Source organism: Schistocerca americana, chromosome X (assembly GCF_021461395.2).
Source record: "Schistocerca americana isolate TAMUIC-IGC-003095 chromosome X, iqSchAmer2.1, whole genome shotgun sequence".
Taxonomy (NCBI): domain Eukaryota; kingdom Metazoa; phylum Arthropoda; class Insecta; order Orthoptera; family Acrididae; genus Schistocerca; species Schistocerca americana.
Genome location: NC_060130.1, coordinates 716,351,675 through 716,369,314, shown reverse-complemented (window position 1 = coordinate 716,369,314; position 17,640 = coordinate 716,351,675). Strand labels below are relative to the sequence as shown.

The following is a 17,640-nucleotide window of genomic DNA, read 5'->3' as shown; positions in this document are numbered from 1 at the left end:
GGGTATGGAGGCCTTTTCGTTGATAGGTTGTGGTCCCCTTATTGCGCTTAAGAAAACGGTAAATGCGAAAGGTCATGAACAACACAGTTTACAGGGTCGTGTGCTGCGTACTGTTGAGGAACAGCTGAGAGACCATTATTGTATGTGCATGACAGTGCACAAGTTTTCATAAAGGAGCATACGTTACGTAAGTGTTTGTGGATAATAATGTTCTTGAAATGGACTGGTATGTCCAGAACCGGTACCTGAACCCAGTGGAACACCTCTGAGGTAAGTCAGAACGTCCAATTCGCTCTAGATCCCAGCGTTCAACATCGATACATCCTCTGTTTTCGGATCTTGAGGAAGAATGGGCTGCCACTCCTCCACAGACATTCACACACGGCTTTGAAAGTGTCCCCAGCAGAATTCAAGCCATTATAAAGGCGACAGGTGGACACACTGCGCATTAATGTCCACCAGGAGGTCTCCGGATAGTTTTAATCAGATAGTGTATACTGTAATGCCTTACAGAAGGACAAAAAAAAATAGTATCGTCGTTCATTTTGACTTATTAAAACACAAAGTTATATTTTGGTTGGCATAGTTCTGGACGTGGAAAATTAGTCAACGGGTCTGACTCCCATGAAACCATTATTGTAACAGTTAATCTTAGATTGCAGCTGACTCAAAGTTGGACAGGTATCACATCTTGTGCACAGAATTCATGAGGACCGTTATGCCTCATAACACCGCTACTCTCAAAGCGCAATTATTCGCGCGTGAATCGTTTAACTGTAATTTATATCGCAATTTGGAGCAGAACTGTGCTATTAGACCCGGATGCTTCGTGACCGCAGCCGCAGATATGTACGCCAGCAACGCTACGCAGCCACACACTGCAAACGGCGCAACATTCGCTCTGATTTCGCCACTGCTGCACTTTATGCAAATTCTCTCACGTCACGTACGCCCTAAGCGTCGGTTGTGCGTAGATTTGGTTATAAATTAATATTGCTCCTAGCGGAAGGGAACTGTAGAAGCTTTAGGTCGTTCATTTATGTAAATGTCGCGTGAACATTTTAAACCTTCTATAAAGGTTTTCATTCTGAGCTACATAAACGTACGTTAATTCAGACGTGGAAGGTTGCGAATTTTCAATTTCAGTAATAATAATGTTCATTTCACTTCATTATTTATGATAGTGCGTAAATGTTAGTGGGACATTCTAACAGTAGAGCTTTTAGTTATGCACATAGTTGAAGACGTGCTTTCACAAACTTGCGAGGAAACATCACGACTCGACCTCATATCTGAAGGAGAAAAAGCATAGTAGCAAAGTATCAGCCCCAGCAGACGAGTCCGCACGAAAATCTTGGCCATAGTTCTGACAGCACATAGTTATGATCTACTGAAAGTACAGCTTTTAAACTTTTTCGCGCACCGATTGTCTGTCACTCGCTCTGGCCCACTATAGTCACTTAATACCTTGGCGCGAAGTATTGTAAAGTGGAGCGAGTAAGATTTTTGTAAAATGCTATTTTGACACAGGTGACATGCTTTGTTCATTTTGTCGAATGCGTGGTTTCTAACCTATAGCTGGTGCCAGATATTGATTTGCTTTGAACATTTTTATTTTGCGATTCACAAATGCAGTGTAAACGAACGAGTGTGTCATTAAAGAAGTATCATACGGCTAATTAGTGATTAACATCGCTGTTATGGCTTATTGGGTTTCAAAGTTGGAACTGAGACCGTGAAGAAAACTTGCAGCAGACACGCTGCTCTTCAGAGTGATTAGCATCATTAAATTGTAAATCAAAAATCGTTAAACTAATTTCATAATAATTGTTCGATTGCTTAGTTTTATTCATTTTGATTCTGAGTCATATATACAGGGTGATTCTTATTAACGTTTAAAAATCCCTCTAGCGACGTAAATGACACTGAAGTAAGTGATGTAATATGAGACACATTGGGCTGCAAATGTCGGGAAATATCGAAAAGTGGATGACAAGTATTGAGCATGTGACGTACCTGATTACGTATGCTCGTCCTGATGGGACAACTGAGTAATGTATTACCTGCATTCATGAAAACGGTGCAAGTTTCGAACTCTTTTTGAAAATGTGATGTGTTGTAAACCTAGAAGCCAAAACATTTTTGTCCCCGCAATAACCAAATACATGCTGTTCTTATTATGTGGTTCTTTACTTTTATCCCTTCTGTTTCTGTTTACAGGCTTGATTTAATAAAGAAAACATAGATCATTAACAGGTAGCGACGCATTCTGGAAGCTAATACTCATTTACTTGGGACGCCATACGGTAGGTTTTTGCTGTACTGAACTTCGCAATAAACCAGCAAAGACCGCGAGACCGGTAACTAAGGTAATAAATTTTACCTGAATGTAAACACTAGAGCCAGATATTTTGGAGAGCGAAATCCAGTGGGCCCTTGAAAACATGGCTGATAACAAAACTAGTGGACATGACGAAATACCAGTAGAATTGTTTAAAGTCACTGGAAAGGATGCAGTGGAAGTGCTGCACTCAATATGTCAAAAAATATGCATCACGCAGCAGTGGTCAGAAGACTGGAAAAGATCAGTATTCATCCCCATTCCAAAGAAGAGAAGTTCTAAAGAATCCTCAGACTACCGAACAATCGCACTTATCTCACATGCTAGCAAAGCCATGTTTAAAATCTTACAAAATAGACTTCGCCAATATCTAGATCGAGAGCTACCAGAAGAACAAGCTGGATTTAGGAAAGGAAGAGGAACTAGAGATCAAATTGCTAACATTCGGTGGATTATGGAAAAAGCAAGAGAATTCCAGAGAGATGTGTACCTCTGCTTTATTGACTACGCCAAAGCCTTTGACTGCGTCGATCACAACAAATTATGGAACGTACTGAAAAACATGGGTGTACCAGATCACCTCATTCATCTGATACGGAGTTTATACCTTGACCAAGAAGCCACGGTGAGAACTATGTATGGAACAACGAAATGGATAAAGATTCAGAAAGGGGTCCGGCAAGGCTGCATACTGTCACCGTACTTATTCAATCTGTATGCAGAACATGTTATGAGGAATGCGAGGCTAGATGAAGGAGAAACATGAATTAAAATAGCGGGAATAAATGTAAACAACCTCAGGTACGCGGATGATACGATCCTGTTGGCAGAAAGTGAAGAAGAATTGAGAACACTCTTGCTGAAGGTGAAAGACGAAAGTGAAAAGGCCGGTCTTAGGCTGAATGTGAAGAAAACGAAAATTATGGCAACTACACCTACCAATTCGTGGGATATAGCAGGAGAAACCATGGAGATAGTGACCACATTCAGTTATCTTGGTTCGCAGATCTCTGCTGATGGCGACTGCAGCCATGAAATCCGGAGAGCCTGTTGCTCGGTAGACAAGGTTATAAGGTCCAGAGATATAACACTAGCAACAAAGATCCGTATAGCGAGGGATATGGTCTTTCCAGTTGTGATGTATGTTCCATGGACTGCAAAGAGAACCAACGGATCAATATTGGAGCAAATAAAACCAGATTTCTCCTTGGAAGGTCTAATGTTAAAACAAAAGCTGACCTACTTTGGACACACAATGCGAAGGCATGCCTCGCTGGAAAAAACATTAATGCTGGGGAAGATAGAAGAAACTAGAAGAAGAGGACGTCAGAGGATGAGATGGATCGATGGCATCACAGAAGCAATGTGATCCAACCTGGAAGGTCTACGGGAGAAAGTGCAAGACAGGAAAAAGTGGCGTGATTTCGTTCATGGGGTCACGAAGAGTCGGAACCGACTAAACGAAAAGAGAGAGAGAGAGAGAGAGAGAGAGAGAAACACCAAAGTATCTTACCCAGTGCCAAAAAATACTGCGTGTTATACGCAGGGCTCCATTCCGGAGCCCCACGCACTAAAGTCGTGCACGTAGGCCGGGAGCCACACCGACTTGAATACTAAACGTGGGTTGGGATGATCAGGTGTGACCGATCGACATGCTCAACCGCTGCACTTGCAGCGAGGAACGACATCTTGTGACGTCACATATTCAACATCTGCCATGCACATCTGGAGTGTTTCCCGACTTTTGCGGACCCGTGTGGCTTTTATTAAATTACTCGTTTCAGCGTCATCTACGTCTCTCCGGGAGTTTTTAAACCTTAATAAGAACCACCCTGCAAAGCTGCAGAATATGAGTACGAGAAAACTGTTAAAACATTAAATGTATATGTGCGTGACAGTGGTGTTACGTACTTATATTAGGCTACCTACTTATTTTACGCGTACAATAATGTGTGTTCTCGAACAAGATCTTAAAACATGAAACTTCCTGGCAGATTAAAACTGTGTGCCCGACCGAGACTCGAACTCGGGACCTTTGCCTTTCGCGGACAAGTGCTCTACCAACTGAGCTACCGAAGCACGACTCACGCCCGGTACTCACAGCTTTACTTCTGCCAGTACCTCGTCTCCTATCTTCCAAACTTTACAGAAGCTCTCCTGCGAACCTTGCAGAACTAGCACTCCTGAAAGAAAGGATATTGCGGAGACATGGCTTAGCCACAGCCTGGGGGATGTTTCCAGTATGAGATTTTTACTCTGCAGCGGAGTGTGCGCTGATATGAAACTTCCTGGCAGATTAAAACTGTGTGCCCGACCGAGACTCGAACTCGGGACCTTCGCCTTTCGCGGGCAAGTGTTCTACCAACTGAGCTACCGAAGCACAACTCACGCCCGGTACTCACAGCTTTACTTCTGCCAGTACCTCGTCTCCTATCTTCCAAACTTTACAGAAGCTCTCCTGCGAACCTTGCAGAACTAGCACTCCTGAAAGAAAGGATATTGCGGAGACATGGCTTAGCCACAGCCTGGGGGATGTTTCCAGAATGAGATTTTCACTCTGCAGCGGAGTGTGCGCTGATATGAAACTTCCTGGCAGATTAAAACTGTGTGCCCGACCGAGACTCGAACTCAGGACCTTTGCCTTTCGCGGGCAAGTGCTCTACATGTTGGGCAGATATGTCGGCCTCGCCCTTGTCTTCTCTCGCTTTCATCATCCCGCAAGTAGTAGGGCTCCGGTTGGTTGTTTGTCCACTGTACAATACTTTTTACTCGATCATTAGGTGACAGCAGTTGGGCGGAGCGTTTGATAAACAACCTGTGCACACGAATTTTAAAGAGCTGTGCTTTCAGGTCATAATTGCATACTACTAGAATTATGGCTCAAATGTTCGTGCCAGGTAGGTTGCTGGGGCTGGTACCTCGCTTGAATGATTTTCTAAACTACTGGCCATTAAAATTGCTACACCACGAAGATGACGTGCTACAGACGCGAAATTTAACCGACAGGAAGAGGATGCTGTGATATGCAAATGATTAGCTTTTCAGAGCGTTCACACTGGGTGGCGACACCTACAACATGCTGACATGAGGAACGTTTCCAACCGATTTCTCATACACAAACAGCAGTTGACCGGCGTTGCCCGGTGAAACGTTGTTGTGATGCCTCGTGTAAGGAGGACAAATGCGTACCATCATGTTTCCGACTTTGATAAAGGTCGGATTGTAGCCTATCGCGATTGCGGTTTATCGCATCGCGACATTGCTGCTACCGTTGGTCGAGATCCAATGACTGTTTGCAGAATATGGAATCGGTGGGTTCAGGAGGGTAATACGGAACGCCGTGCTGGATACCAACGGCCTCGTATCACTAGCAGGCGAGATGACAGGCATCTTATCCACATGGCTGTAACGGAACGTGTAGCCACGTCTCGATACCCGAGTCAACAGATGGGGACGTTTGCCAAGACAACAACCATCTGCACGAACAGTTCGACGACGTTTGCAGCAGCATGGACTATCAGCTCGGAGACGATGGCTGCGGTTACCCTTGACGCTGCATCACAGACAGGAGCGCCTGCGATGGTGTAGTCAACGACGAACCTGAGTGCACGAATGGCAAAACGTCATTTTGTCGGATAATTCCAGGTTCTGTTTACAGCATCATGATGGTCGCATCCATGTTTGGCGACATCACGGTGAACACACATTGGAAGGGTGTATTCGTCATCACCATACTGGCGTATCACCCGGCGTGATGGTATGAGGTGCCACTGGTTACACGTCTCGGTCGCCTCTTGTTCGCGTTGACGGCACTTCGAACAGTGGACGTTACATTTCAGATGTGTTACGACCCGTGGCTCTACCCTTTATTCGATCCCTGCAAAACCCTACATTTCAGGAGGATAATGCACGACCGCATGTTGCAGGTCTTGTACGAGCCTTTCTGGATACAGAAAATGTTCGACTGCTGCCCTGGCCAGCACATTCTCCAGATATCTCATCAATTGAAAACATCTGGTCAATGGTGGCCGAGCAACTGGCTCGTCACAGTATGCCAGTCACTACTCTTGATGAATTGTGGTATCGTGTTGAAGCTGCATGTGCAGCTGTACCTGTACACGCCATCCAATCTCTGTTTGACTCAATGCCCAGGCGTATGAAGGCCGTTATTACGGCCAAAGGTGGTTGTTCTGGGTACTGATTTCTCGGGATCTATGCAGCCAAATTTCGTGAAAATGTAATCACGTGTCAGTTCTAGTATAATATATTTGTCTAATGAATACCCGTTTATCACTTGCATTTCTTCTTGGTGTAGCAATTTTGATGGCCAGTAGTATATGAGGTCAGTATGGTGATATTCCTTGTTACAGAGATGTTAATTTCTCCCGCATTCTCGATGAGCCATGAAAAATTTACGCCTCTTTTTGCCATAAAACAAAATATAGTGTTGAGTGAGATTGCTGTCGTTTACTACCAGGTTATCAAAACTCTTAGCTGTGTGCTGAGTGTTTACGCTACTGCGAACAGTTAAAATGGTACTCACAGTCGTTTTCTCGAGGCAGCGCAGGAGATGGTGATGCTGTAGTTCAAAGATGTCCTCTTGGTGGTACGAGTCGTCCATCTCGAGGCCTGACTCCTGGGCGGCCAGCCGGGCCTCCGCCGCCTTCTTTTTGCTCACAAACGCTGCTCCCGACGACGCCTTCGCTATTCTAATCCTTGCCAGCCTGGCTTTCTGTAACAGAGAACACATTTATTCACGTGAGTAGAGGAAGAATCTTGTTTTGGGAACAATACGTGAAAATGTACTATGCCTAGAGCAGATGGGAGCGTAGTCTCTCATCTGAAAAATTGACCTCTAAACTCTCATCACAACGCACAATAGGAAATGAAGATGGCTATGAATCTGAACGAATCTGTGTGTACTTCTACTGCAGCGATGCATGACAACATTATGCCCGCTATTGATCTCCTCACCGGCCGCTCTTGTAATGGTTTTTTTCCCCTCATCTTTCATTTTCTCTCGAAATTGAGGGCCCTTGTCGAACTAAGATATTTTGCGCCCAGTCTTGAAAGTCTTGTGGCAGGGAGATGCCAATTAAGAATAACAAATTATCTCAAGCCACGATGTTTTTGAACTTGCGGCCTGTAAGTTGTCACAGTAAGGGATTTGCCGCCCACGGTACTAAGAAGTCTTTACACCCCTATTCTGTTATTAGCATATGGTAAATACACCACTGCACCTAGTCGGACATAAGTATGACAGGCTGTACACATCTTCCAATACCTAAATTTCCAAGTGTGCTCGAACTGTCACAGATAAAGCATTATATTTTTATCACGTGTAATTTAATGCGATTTTAAATAGCAATGTTTTGCTCCTTCAGACGAAACAGTTCAGATGGTTCAAATGGCTCTGAGCACTATGGGACTTAACATCTGTGGTCATCAGTCCCCTAGAACTTAGAACTACTTAAACCTAACTAACCTAAGGACATCACACTCATCCATGCCCGAGGCAGGATTCGAACCTGCGACCGTAGCAGCCGCGCGGTTCCGGACTGCGCGCCTAGAACCGCTAGACCACCGCGGCCGGCACGAAACAGTTCATGTTGCCTCGCTGCAGCTAATAGAGTAATACAGTTTGAAACAAACGAAAAGTTTACAGCCCGTAACATAACACACAAAAGCGTAAATATGTAAAAACGGTAACCATAACAAAACAGACCAAGAGAATTCACACAGTTCTGAACGTAACGAATTAGGTTGCAGCAAATAACGATTCGAAACGACATCCCTTAACACCGATGAGAGAGCGTAGAAGATTTGGAAATTCTCGAAAAAAATCGTAAATAACTGGGAATAATTTCATTGGACAAAATATCAGTCACCTCCTTGAAAGGATACACCGGTCGCTTTGAGTCGTTTTAGGTGTACATCTGATAGCAGGTGATCATGTGACCCTCCACCGCTGGCGTAAGTCATGGCGGTAAAGTGTTGTGTGGGTTCCAGTCGGTTGTATGGAACTAGTGTAGAATCAAGGGTCAATGCGGAGACATGAAAGAATGGCATAGACATGCCCGTCGCCACACCATAAATGATACTACCCCGTTTCTTTGTGTATCAACGCGGACAGACAGCTGTAGCCAAAAACAGTGGTGTACCACTGGTACCACATGGTACAAAAATAGTGGGTGTAAAAAGATTCCAACCTTCAGAGACCACAGACGGCTGTTACGATTTGTCAATGAAAATAGGTTTCAAACCCTGGAGGAATTGCTGTTGTCTGTGAATGTAGATCCATCTCAACCAATTTCCGGCCGGAAATTGCGAAGCGAACTGCGGACAATGGACATTTAGAGTCGGGTCTCTCGAAAAAGGCCATGGCCCACCGCAGCTTATAAAACTGCACGTCTTCAACGAGCGAACAACACAAAAGCTGCATAGTAACAGTTTGAAAACGTATAGTGTTGTCTGCCGAGGACGATTACGCACAGTCCAGTCACATTAAGGGCGGACGTTGATGAAATTGACCAAAAATGTCAATTTTCGATTTATTTTTTATTTGTTAGTGCAACTCATGGACAATATGTTCTCAAAGTTTCAATGTTGAAATCGCATCCGAAGTGCCTGAAAATTAATTAAAAGTGTGACGCGGCTTCCCTGCCACGCCCACGTTTTGAAGCAGCACTTCAATACCAGCTCAGTGAACAACGATTCTGTGTATTACTTTCAACCAAACGTGTGTGGGATACATCTAGCAAGCCGTGATACATACTCTTTGGTTTCATAGATTATCTTTGGCCGATCCTGCACTTCTCAAAAAGTGAGTTCATGGCAAAACCTAAAAGTCAAATGAGTCTCTATATTCACTCATATGGAAACGATGCCCTAAAAACACATTTGCAACTGCTACAGTTGTCAGAATTGCAACTTATGACGCAGTTATTGTATTTAATTATGGGAACGTCGGGAGGATGAAGGTATTAGAAAGAATGAGCTTCAAGATAGGAAATTTTACTCAAGACATCCTGAGAAAAATAGATTTACATCGCGTCTCTGCAGCTGAAAAGTCAGTTGAAGACCTGGTAAAGGAAAGAAGACAGACAACAAGAAACCAGAAGAGAAGCGTTGAAGCGAAAGACGACCCAGAGAACAAATGTGGTGCCTTCTGAAGAAGTGACACAAGGAAGAAAGCTAGGTTGAACTTTAAATTGCGTTTCCTGAAAAGTTCGTTTTTTAAAGTTTTTATACCTTTTCCTCAGATTCTATGAATGCTAGAATTATGAAATTTTGTACACAAATTTCTGTAAACCTAATAAACGTTGTCTCAAGAGCAAATTTTGAAATTCTGATTGAAAGCTGAGATATGGGGCAAAGTGCTTGGAATTTTACACGTATTTAAAATTGTACTTGTGGAATTATAATTAAAAAATTATGAGAATTCCTCTATTTGACCTTTTCCAAAAAACTCATGAGAGAAGATTTTTGTAGAAATCTCCTGAATACTTTCTGAGAAAAAGGAACATACTTTTTTTAAAAAAATAAAACTTAATATTTCATTAAAAAAAGTTGAATATATATAATGAAAGGATTTTTTACGTAAATGTGTTACCTTCACGTAAAGCGTGGTACAAAATTCATTGCCGTACCTCCAAAACTTTGGATTTGGTGCATGTTTGAAACAGTGTGTGTTTTTCATCAACGTTCCTCCTTAATGTGACCAACGTCTATGTTCTGCCTCAACGTGAAGTAATCACTCACAGACGCCAGGTGGCACCACTAGCGGTGGAGGGTAATAAAGCGTGTCGGGCCCGCATCTCGTGGTCGTGCGGTAGCGTTCTCGCTTCCCACGCACGGGTTCCCGGGTTCGATTCCCGGCGGGGTCAGGGATTTTCTCTGCCTCGTGATGGCTGGGTGTTGTGTGCTGTCCTTAGCTTAGTTAGGTTTAAGTAGTTCTAAGTTCTAGGGGACTGATGACCGTAGATGTTAAGTCCCATAGTGCTCAGAGCCATTTGAACCATTTTTTGAAAGCGTGTCGGAGGACGCAGAAAACAGTGCAGTCAATGTAATGTGGAAACGGAGCGATTTATGTGACGTCCAAAAGGACATGACCACTGGTGGGAGCATTTCCGAAACGGCTATGTTTGTAAACTCTTGGCGTGCCGTTGTACTTGAAGTATATCGTGCATGACAAAATGACGCTATCTAACACCGGCGCTGAGGAAACTGTGGTGCTCTATGGGCCATAGATGGCAGGGGTGAAAAAGGGCTGCGGAGATGTCGATTGGTTCAAATGGTTCAAATGGCTCTGAGCACTATGGGACTTAACATCTGAGGTCATCAGTCCCCTAGAACTTAGAACTGCTTAAATCTAACTAACCTAAGGACATCGCACGCATTAATGCTCGAGGCAGGAATCGAACCTGCAACCGTAGCGGTCGCACGATTCCAGACTGAAACGCCTAGAACCGCTCGGCCACATCGGCCGGCTTATGTATTGGCTTATGTACGTGCAACTGTTGAGCAACTGACCGCCCAGGTGAACGAAGGGGTACCGTCAGGGTCTCCACAACTACCATACAGCGAACGTTGCAAAGCTTGGCCGTCCGCAGCAGGCGCCTGGCTCATGAAACCATGCTCAGTGCTGTTCATCGTCTACGAAGGCTCGAATTTGCAGTCTAATACCGTAACAGGTCACCTACTGAGTGGTGATGGGTGCTCTTTTCAGATGAATCATTAGATTGACAGCAAACACCTTATAACAACCGTCGGAAGGATACTAGCCGTAGGAGGGACCTTAATGGTTTGAGGAATGTTTTCGTGGCACTCCGTGGGAGATCTCGTCATTCTGGTGGGCACAATGGATCAACACAAGTATGTATCTGTCTTTAGTGACCATGTCCACAGTCACGTGCAGCATGCTTTTCCTGGGCACGATGGCATCTACCAGCAGGACAATGCACCATGTTCGAAGAGCACCAGGATGACTTTACGTACGCCCCTGGCCACCAGACTCTCCGGATTCAAACGCAATCAGGAATCTGTGGGACTAAATTCATCGGGCTGTTCTCGCCATGGGTCCTCAGCCGAGAAACATATGGCAGCTGTCCGTGGCCTGGAGTCAAAAATGTTCAAATGTGTGTCAAATCTTATGGAACTTAACTGCTAAGGTAATCAGTCCCTAAGCTTACACACTACTTAACCTAAATTATCCTGAGGACAAACACACGCACCATGCCCTATGGAGGACTCGAACCTCCGCCGGGACCAGCCGCACAGTCCATTACTGCAGCGCTTGAGACCGCTCGGCTAACCCCGCGCGGCGCCCTCGAGTCGGCATGCCTCCACATCCCTGTTGGTATCTTCCAGAACCTCACTGATTCTCTTCGTGCGCGTCTTGTAGCGGTGTGCGATGTAAAAGGTGGTTATTCAGGCTTTTCGCAAGTGATCATATTAATGTGACTTGACAGTGTCGAATTCTCAATTACTTTTAACATTTGGTGAAACGGTTATAGCAACGGCCAAAAAAATTGTATCCAATTACTTAAAGTCAGCCTTTGGCGCTGTGATCGCCATTATCAGCCATTATCAGTATTCATCCGTTATTCATGAAGATGGTGTTCTTTAAGACGTAGCGCGGGATTAGCCGAGTGGTCTAAGGCAATGCAGTCATGGACTGTGCGGCTGGTCCCGGCGACCGTAGCGGACTGAGCGCCTAGAACCGCGAGACCACCGCGGCCGGCTGTTCTTCGAACATTGGTGCACCAGACACATGTTGTGTCTGATGGAGACAACCTTGCAAAGGAGCAACACCGACAAATGGTACTGAAAGATGATGGATATTCTTCACCTCAGATTAGTACAGCTTTAAGGAAGAAGAAACGTGGCCACTCACAACATCAAGAGGAGGAGGAGCGGTTCAAGTCCTGGGCGTTCCTCCCGTAAGTCAGCTTTATTTCGTCGTAATTAGCCAGAATTTTAAGAAAACATGTCAAAGTCATTTTCTGTCCACCTACAAAGACGTTTGCTCTTCTCGGTTCGGCGAAGAAAGATCTAGGATTGCAGAAGGCTGGGATCTACAGAATACCTTGCCAGTGTGGCAAGGATTCTGTGGCCAGACAACGCGCGCAGTGCATGAAAGATGCGTTGAACATGTTCGCAACACTCTCTTTTCGCAGCCCAGTAACTCCACAGGACATTCCATGGATTACTTTGTCACGGACATCTTGACCTCAACTAGATCCTTCTGGGATCCAGTTATTAAGGAATCGGTGGAAATACGTTTAGCCGAAGGTCTTATTTATCGTAATGGCAGCTTTCAGCTGGATATGGCTTGGGAATCGCTGATGCCTTTAATTTCTTGAGAAAGAAAACATTTTATGACCAATGGCTGAAGAGCGGAGTATTCTACCGTTTGCAGCCCACCCCTTGCCAATATAAGTCCTTGGGGATGAAATAACACTAAAGGAAAAACGAGTAACACCAGTACAAAACATTCACCTGAATATAGCTGAATGTTTGTCAGCCGAAATATCGTTGCAAGAAGTCAACGGTATCCGGCTGCAGTCGCGAAACTTTATGGAATAACACTGACTATTTACTCTCATTCTTAGATAACGGGACATTCGATTAAAATACTGAAAATCCAACACCAAGTCAATGTCTTAAATTTGTAATTATTGCTTTTTGTGTTAGCCGTCTTTGAAAATCTAAACATTTCTTTCAGATTTTTTTTTACATTGTTCTGATGTGCTACAAAGACAATGCACTTTATTTTGAAACATTTCTAGAAAATCTTATTTAACACTCCAGTGTGCACTCGACAATAACTATAATGTATACACTGTTTCTGTGTTTGAAAAGATGAAATGGTTCAAATGGCTCTGAGCACTATGGGACTTAACTGCTGAGGTCATCAATCCTCTAGAACTTAGAACTACTTAAATATAACTAACCTAAGGACATCGCACACATCCATGCCCGAGGCAGGAGTCGAACCTGCGACCGTAGCAGTCGCGCCGTTCCAGACTGTAGAGCATAGAACCGCTCGGCCACCCCGGCCGGCTTGAAAAGATCAGTCACATACATTTTTATATGAATAATTCTTCTCAGACTTCTATAGGTAAAACTAAACAACAATGTAAGCGACAACCCGGCTCTGTAATAAAATTTCTATTCCTTACATTGTATGTGTCTTCAGCAACAGAGCACCCACGAGTTTTGGCTCTAGGATGCATATGAGGTGTCTATGAGCGTCGTATTCTTATTACTAGTCCGATAGTAATTGTCCGGCCTGTTGAATTCATTTTCAGTTTTTCGCTGGAGAACATTTTCTTAGGCGATCAGCTTTTCGCACATCACTCTTCAGTTGATCAATATGAAAAACTCTTTTCTTACGAATTGCTGACCAGCAAATTGTTGACAATAATTTCCTCTAGAATCAAATGATGCTGAATACTGTCCAAGCAACGCAAAGTGATCTAGGTGGCAGTATATCTCGAATATGTACATTTTCTTTAGTTCCTTAGACCTTCCGGTGTGTAACATCCAAGTTACAGCCCGAAACAAGAAAATAAAACATTACCCTTCTAGCCATCAACTAAATGAAACTGCAGTACTTATGAGAAAAGGACACAACTCTTTTGAGAATGGTTCAAATTTTCGTAATATATATATTCCATTTATTCTTCTTTTCATTTATGACATATACTGCTCATGAGACCTACGTATTGTGTTAACGTACTGAGTGGCTATACTTACGACAGCAAGCGTTTATAGAAATTTTCGTTCAGTATGCTATATTTATCTCACTGATGTAAGTTTGGTAGTAGCCAGTGGGTTGACGATGTGATCGCAAGTCGCTCTTTTCATTTGGAAACCGAGGTTAGGTTATTAACTTACTCCAATGGTTAAAATGTAACACCGAGATAGACAGATCAACAGTAGATTTTGGGGACGCCCACCAGCTGTGGTTGGTAGTTTTATTGGAGTTATCTTGCTGAGCTTTCGTTAAAAGTGATTTTTTCTGAACTTTTCTGTTATTGCGTGCGTTCCTCTAGCTACAACGTGACCTTAACGTTGGGGGAGGGGTAGGGTTAGAGGTGGAGGGGAGGGGGCGACGACGTCATGCTAGCTGAGGAAGACACATGACATCATCCGGGGGGTGGGGGTGGTAGTGGGTGACGTTGGGGGTAATTAATTGATCAATTTAATTAATCTGCATATGAATTTGACAGCAACTTGATATCAAAAGGCCGGCCGGTGTGGCCGAGCGGTTATAGGCGCTTCAGTCTGGAACCGGGTGACCGTTGCGGCTGCAGGTTCGAATCCTCCCTCGGGCACGGATGTGTGTGATGTCCTTAGGTTAGTTACGTTTAAGTAGTTCTAAGTGCTAGGGGACTGATGACCTCAGATGTTAAGTCCCATAGTGTACAGAGCCATTTGAACCATTTGATATCAAAAGTGTCACATCACCCCCATTTACCTGCTACTGTCTTGCCCATAATGCTCCAAACTTTCTGAATTGGGGAGAGATCTGGTAATCTTGCTTGCCAAGGTATGGTTTGGCAAGCACAAAGACGAGCAGTAGGAACTCTCGGCGTTTGCGGGCGGGAATTATCGTGCTTAAACGGAAGCCCAGGATGGCTTGCCATGAAGGGCAACAAAATGGGTCGTTGAATATAGTCAACATACCACTCTGCTGTAAGGGTCCCGCGAATGACAGCCAAAGGGGTCCCAAATGAAATGAAATGGAATCCGAGATGATCACTGCTGGTTGTCGGGCCATATGGCGGGTGACAGTCAGGTTCATATTCCACTTCCATCTGGGGCACCTCCAGACTCGGCTCCGCTGGTCATTGCAGCTGAAATAGAAGCGGGACTCATCAATGAAGACAATTATGCTCCAGTCAATGAGATTTTATGCCGAACACATGGCTGAAGACGCCCCAGTCAGCGGTGGGATACCAACCTGACAATCGCCCGCCATACGGCTCGACGACCAGGTATGGTGGTCTGAGATACCATTTCTTTTCACAGCACCGCTCTTTGGTTGTGATCCGCGGCACACTTACAGCATAGTGGTACGTCGACGATATTCTACGCCCCATTTTGTTGCCCTTCATAGCAAGCCGTCCTGGGCTTACATTTCAGCAAGATAATTGCCGTCCGCACACGATGAGAGTTTCTACAGCTTGTCTTCGTGCTAGCTAAACCCTACCTTTGCAAGCAAGGTCGCCGGATTTCTCCCCAAGTGACAACGTTTGGAGCAGTATGGGCAGGTCCGTCCAACCGTCAGGGGAATTTGACGATATAAAGCTCCAATTGGACATAATTTGGTACGATATCCGTCTGGAGGACATCCACAAACCTTACGACAGTGCCCAGCCGAATAACTGTTTGCACAAGAGTTACAGTGGACCAAAGTGTTACTGACTGCTCACTTTGCAAAGCTCTTTCTCTTGAATAAATCATCGAATTGCTCTGAAATTCTACACATTTGTTGGTCTATACATGTACATCACATCTTCTATTTTCCATCCGACTTGGATAATTTCTTCGTGGTGCGTATTTTTTCATTTTTGTGTTGTAGATCGTAGTTTAACTAAACTGCTAATTTACTCTACAGTTCGAGACCCGGTTCGGCACAAATTTTCACTGTCGTCATTCCATTACAGGCATGACAGTTGTCCATATTCACAATAACGAATACATTTCACGTACTTCATAACGGCTGCAGTCGCTGCAGTGCCTCTTCCTTTGGACATGCAGGGATTTCCGAAGGAACATTATATCGTACTTCTGAACAACAGAGGTGCTGCAGTATTTGGCCTGCCAGAGTGGCCGTGCGGTTCTAGGCGCTACAGTCTGGAACCGAGCGACCGCTACGGTCGCAGGTTCGAATCCTGCCTCGGGCATGGATGTGTGTGATGTCCTTAGGTTAGTTAGGTTTAATTAATTCTAAGTTCTAGGCGACTGATGACCTCAGAAGTTAAGTCGCATAGTGCTCAGAGCCATTTTTTTTTGAGCTGCAGTATCGTATCACCTTCACTATTTTATCATTGTCGAGGGAACGACACACTACGCCAGACTCGTTACCTACTATACGGAGCAAAATTACTGCTCGTAGTAAAACCCAGCTTAAGCGTTATAAGATGAAGGGGGTGACGTATGGACGACTTGGAGAAGAGGTAGTAGGGTGCAATTGTTTAGATGTATTAGAAGCATGCTGTAACAAGAGTTCAATTTTGTAATATCTCCGTTCTGCCTCGTAATGTGGACAGATCTTACGAGTACTTAAATACTTCCGAATCAGTGTGCTGGACTAACTGTAAGAACCCCAACGCTGAGAGTGTGATATTCAGGTGCTTTCCATAATGCTGAAAGAACAGAGAAAAATTGTTGATCACGTAAAACTGACTGGTGGGAATTTAGAATTTTGGTGGGAATTTCTTTGTCCCAGGGCTGTGCTGACGTCCCAGCCCACCACCCACCTGGGAACTGGCGGGAAATTAAAAATGGCAGTGCCCTTTTCGGAATTCGAACCCTGGTCCTCCCGGACAGAAAGCCCAAGTGCACCCCCCAACACGTTGAAACTGTCCAGATGCAGGAGAGGGAGGTTAGGTTAGTGTACTTTATTTATTTTGGTTGGGAAACTGAAGTAAAGATTGGTCCTAATTATGTCATTAGTCATTAAGATAAGGTCTAATTACACAACTATATGCATAGAGCTACAAAAGGATTGTCTAAAATCGCAATACAGCACAAAAATTGACGATGCCATACAACTGGTGTTATCCTGCTTGGAAAAAATTTCACAATACGACTCAAAACTAGTGGCAGATGCACTCAAACTCTACCCTACACCTACAAGCTGGCAGGAAAAAAGGCTGGGGTGTAAGGTACTATCCTTTTTTTTTTTTTTTTTTTTTTTTTTTTTTTTTTTTTTTTTTGGCAGGAAATATATTCAACTTGCGAGATGCTGGTGTTGGACAGAGATGAGTTTAATAAGTGTATTACTTGTAAGCATAAATCTGAAGACTGTATCTATCGCGGTTTGATGTCAGAGTTCGCTGCAGAAGCCTGCTTGACAATCACCCTGCAGCTGAGGTAATCGAAGCTACCACAATTGATGGAATATGAATCACTGTTCTAATTACACACTGAAATTGTCTTGAAAGAAACCAGTACTCGTTATGAACGCATCATAACGCAACACATGTACTGGGGGTTGAGCAAAAATCATCGTAATAACCCAACTACCGCAAAAACAGACCCCAGAAGATTGCAGAGGGGTAGCA

The 17,640-nt window shown here is 44.2% G+C and overlaps 1 protein-coding gene across 1 annotated transcript in view; it reads right to left on the bottom strand.

Moving 5' to 3' along the window:
• Window positions 1-17,640, bottom strand: part of LOC124556270 (potassium voltage-gated channel protein Shal) — an 832,638-nt gene that overhangs the window by 203,396 nt on the left and 611,602 nt on the right. The window contains exon 3 of the mRNA XM_047130255.1: window positions 6,885-7,073. Within this exon, the coding sequence (XP_046986211.1) occupies window positions 6,885-7,073 (189 nt within the window). The remainder of the gene's footprint in view (window positions 1-6,884; window positions 7,074-17,640) is intronic.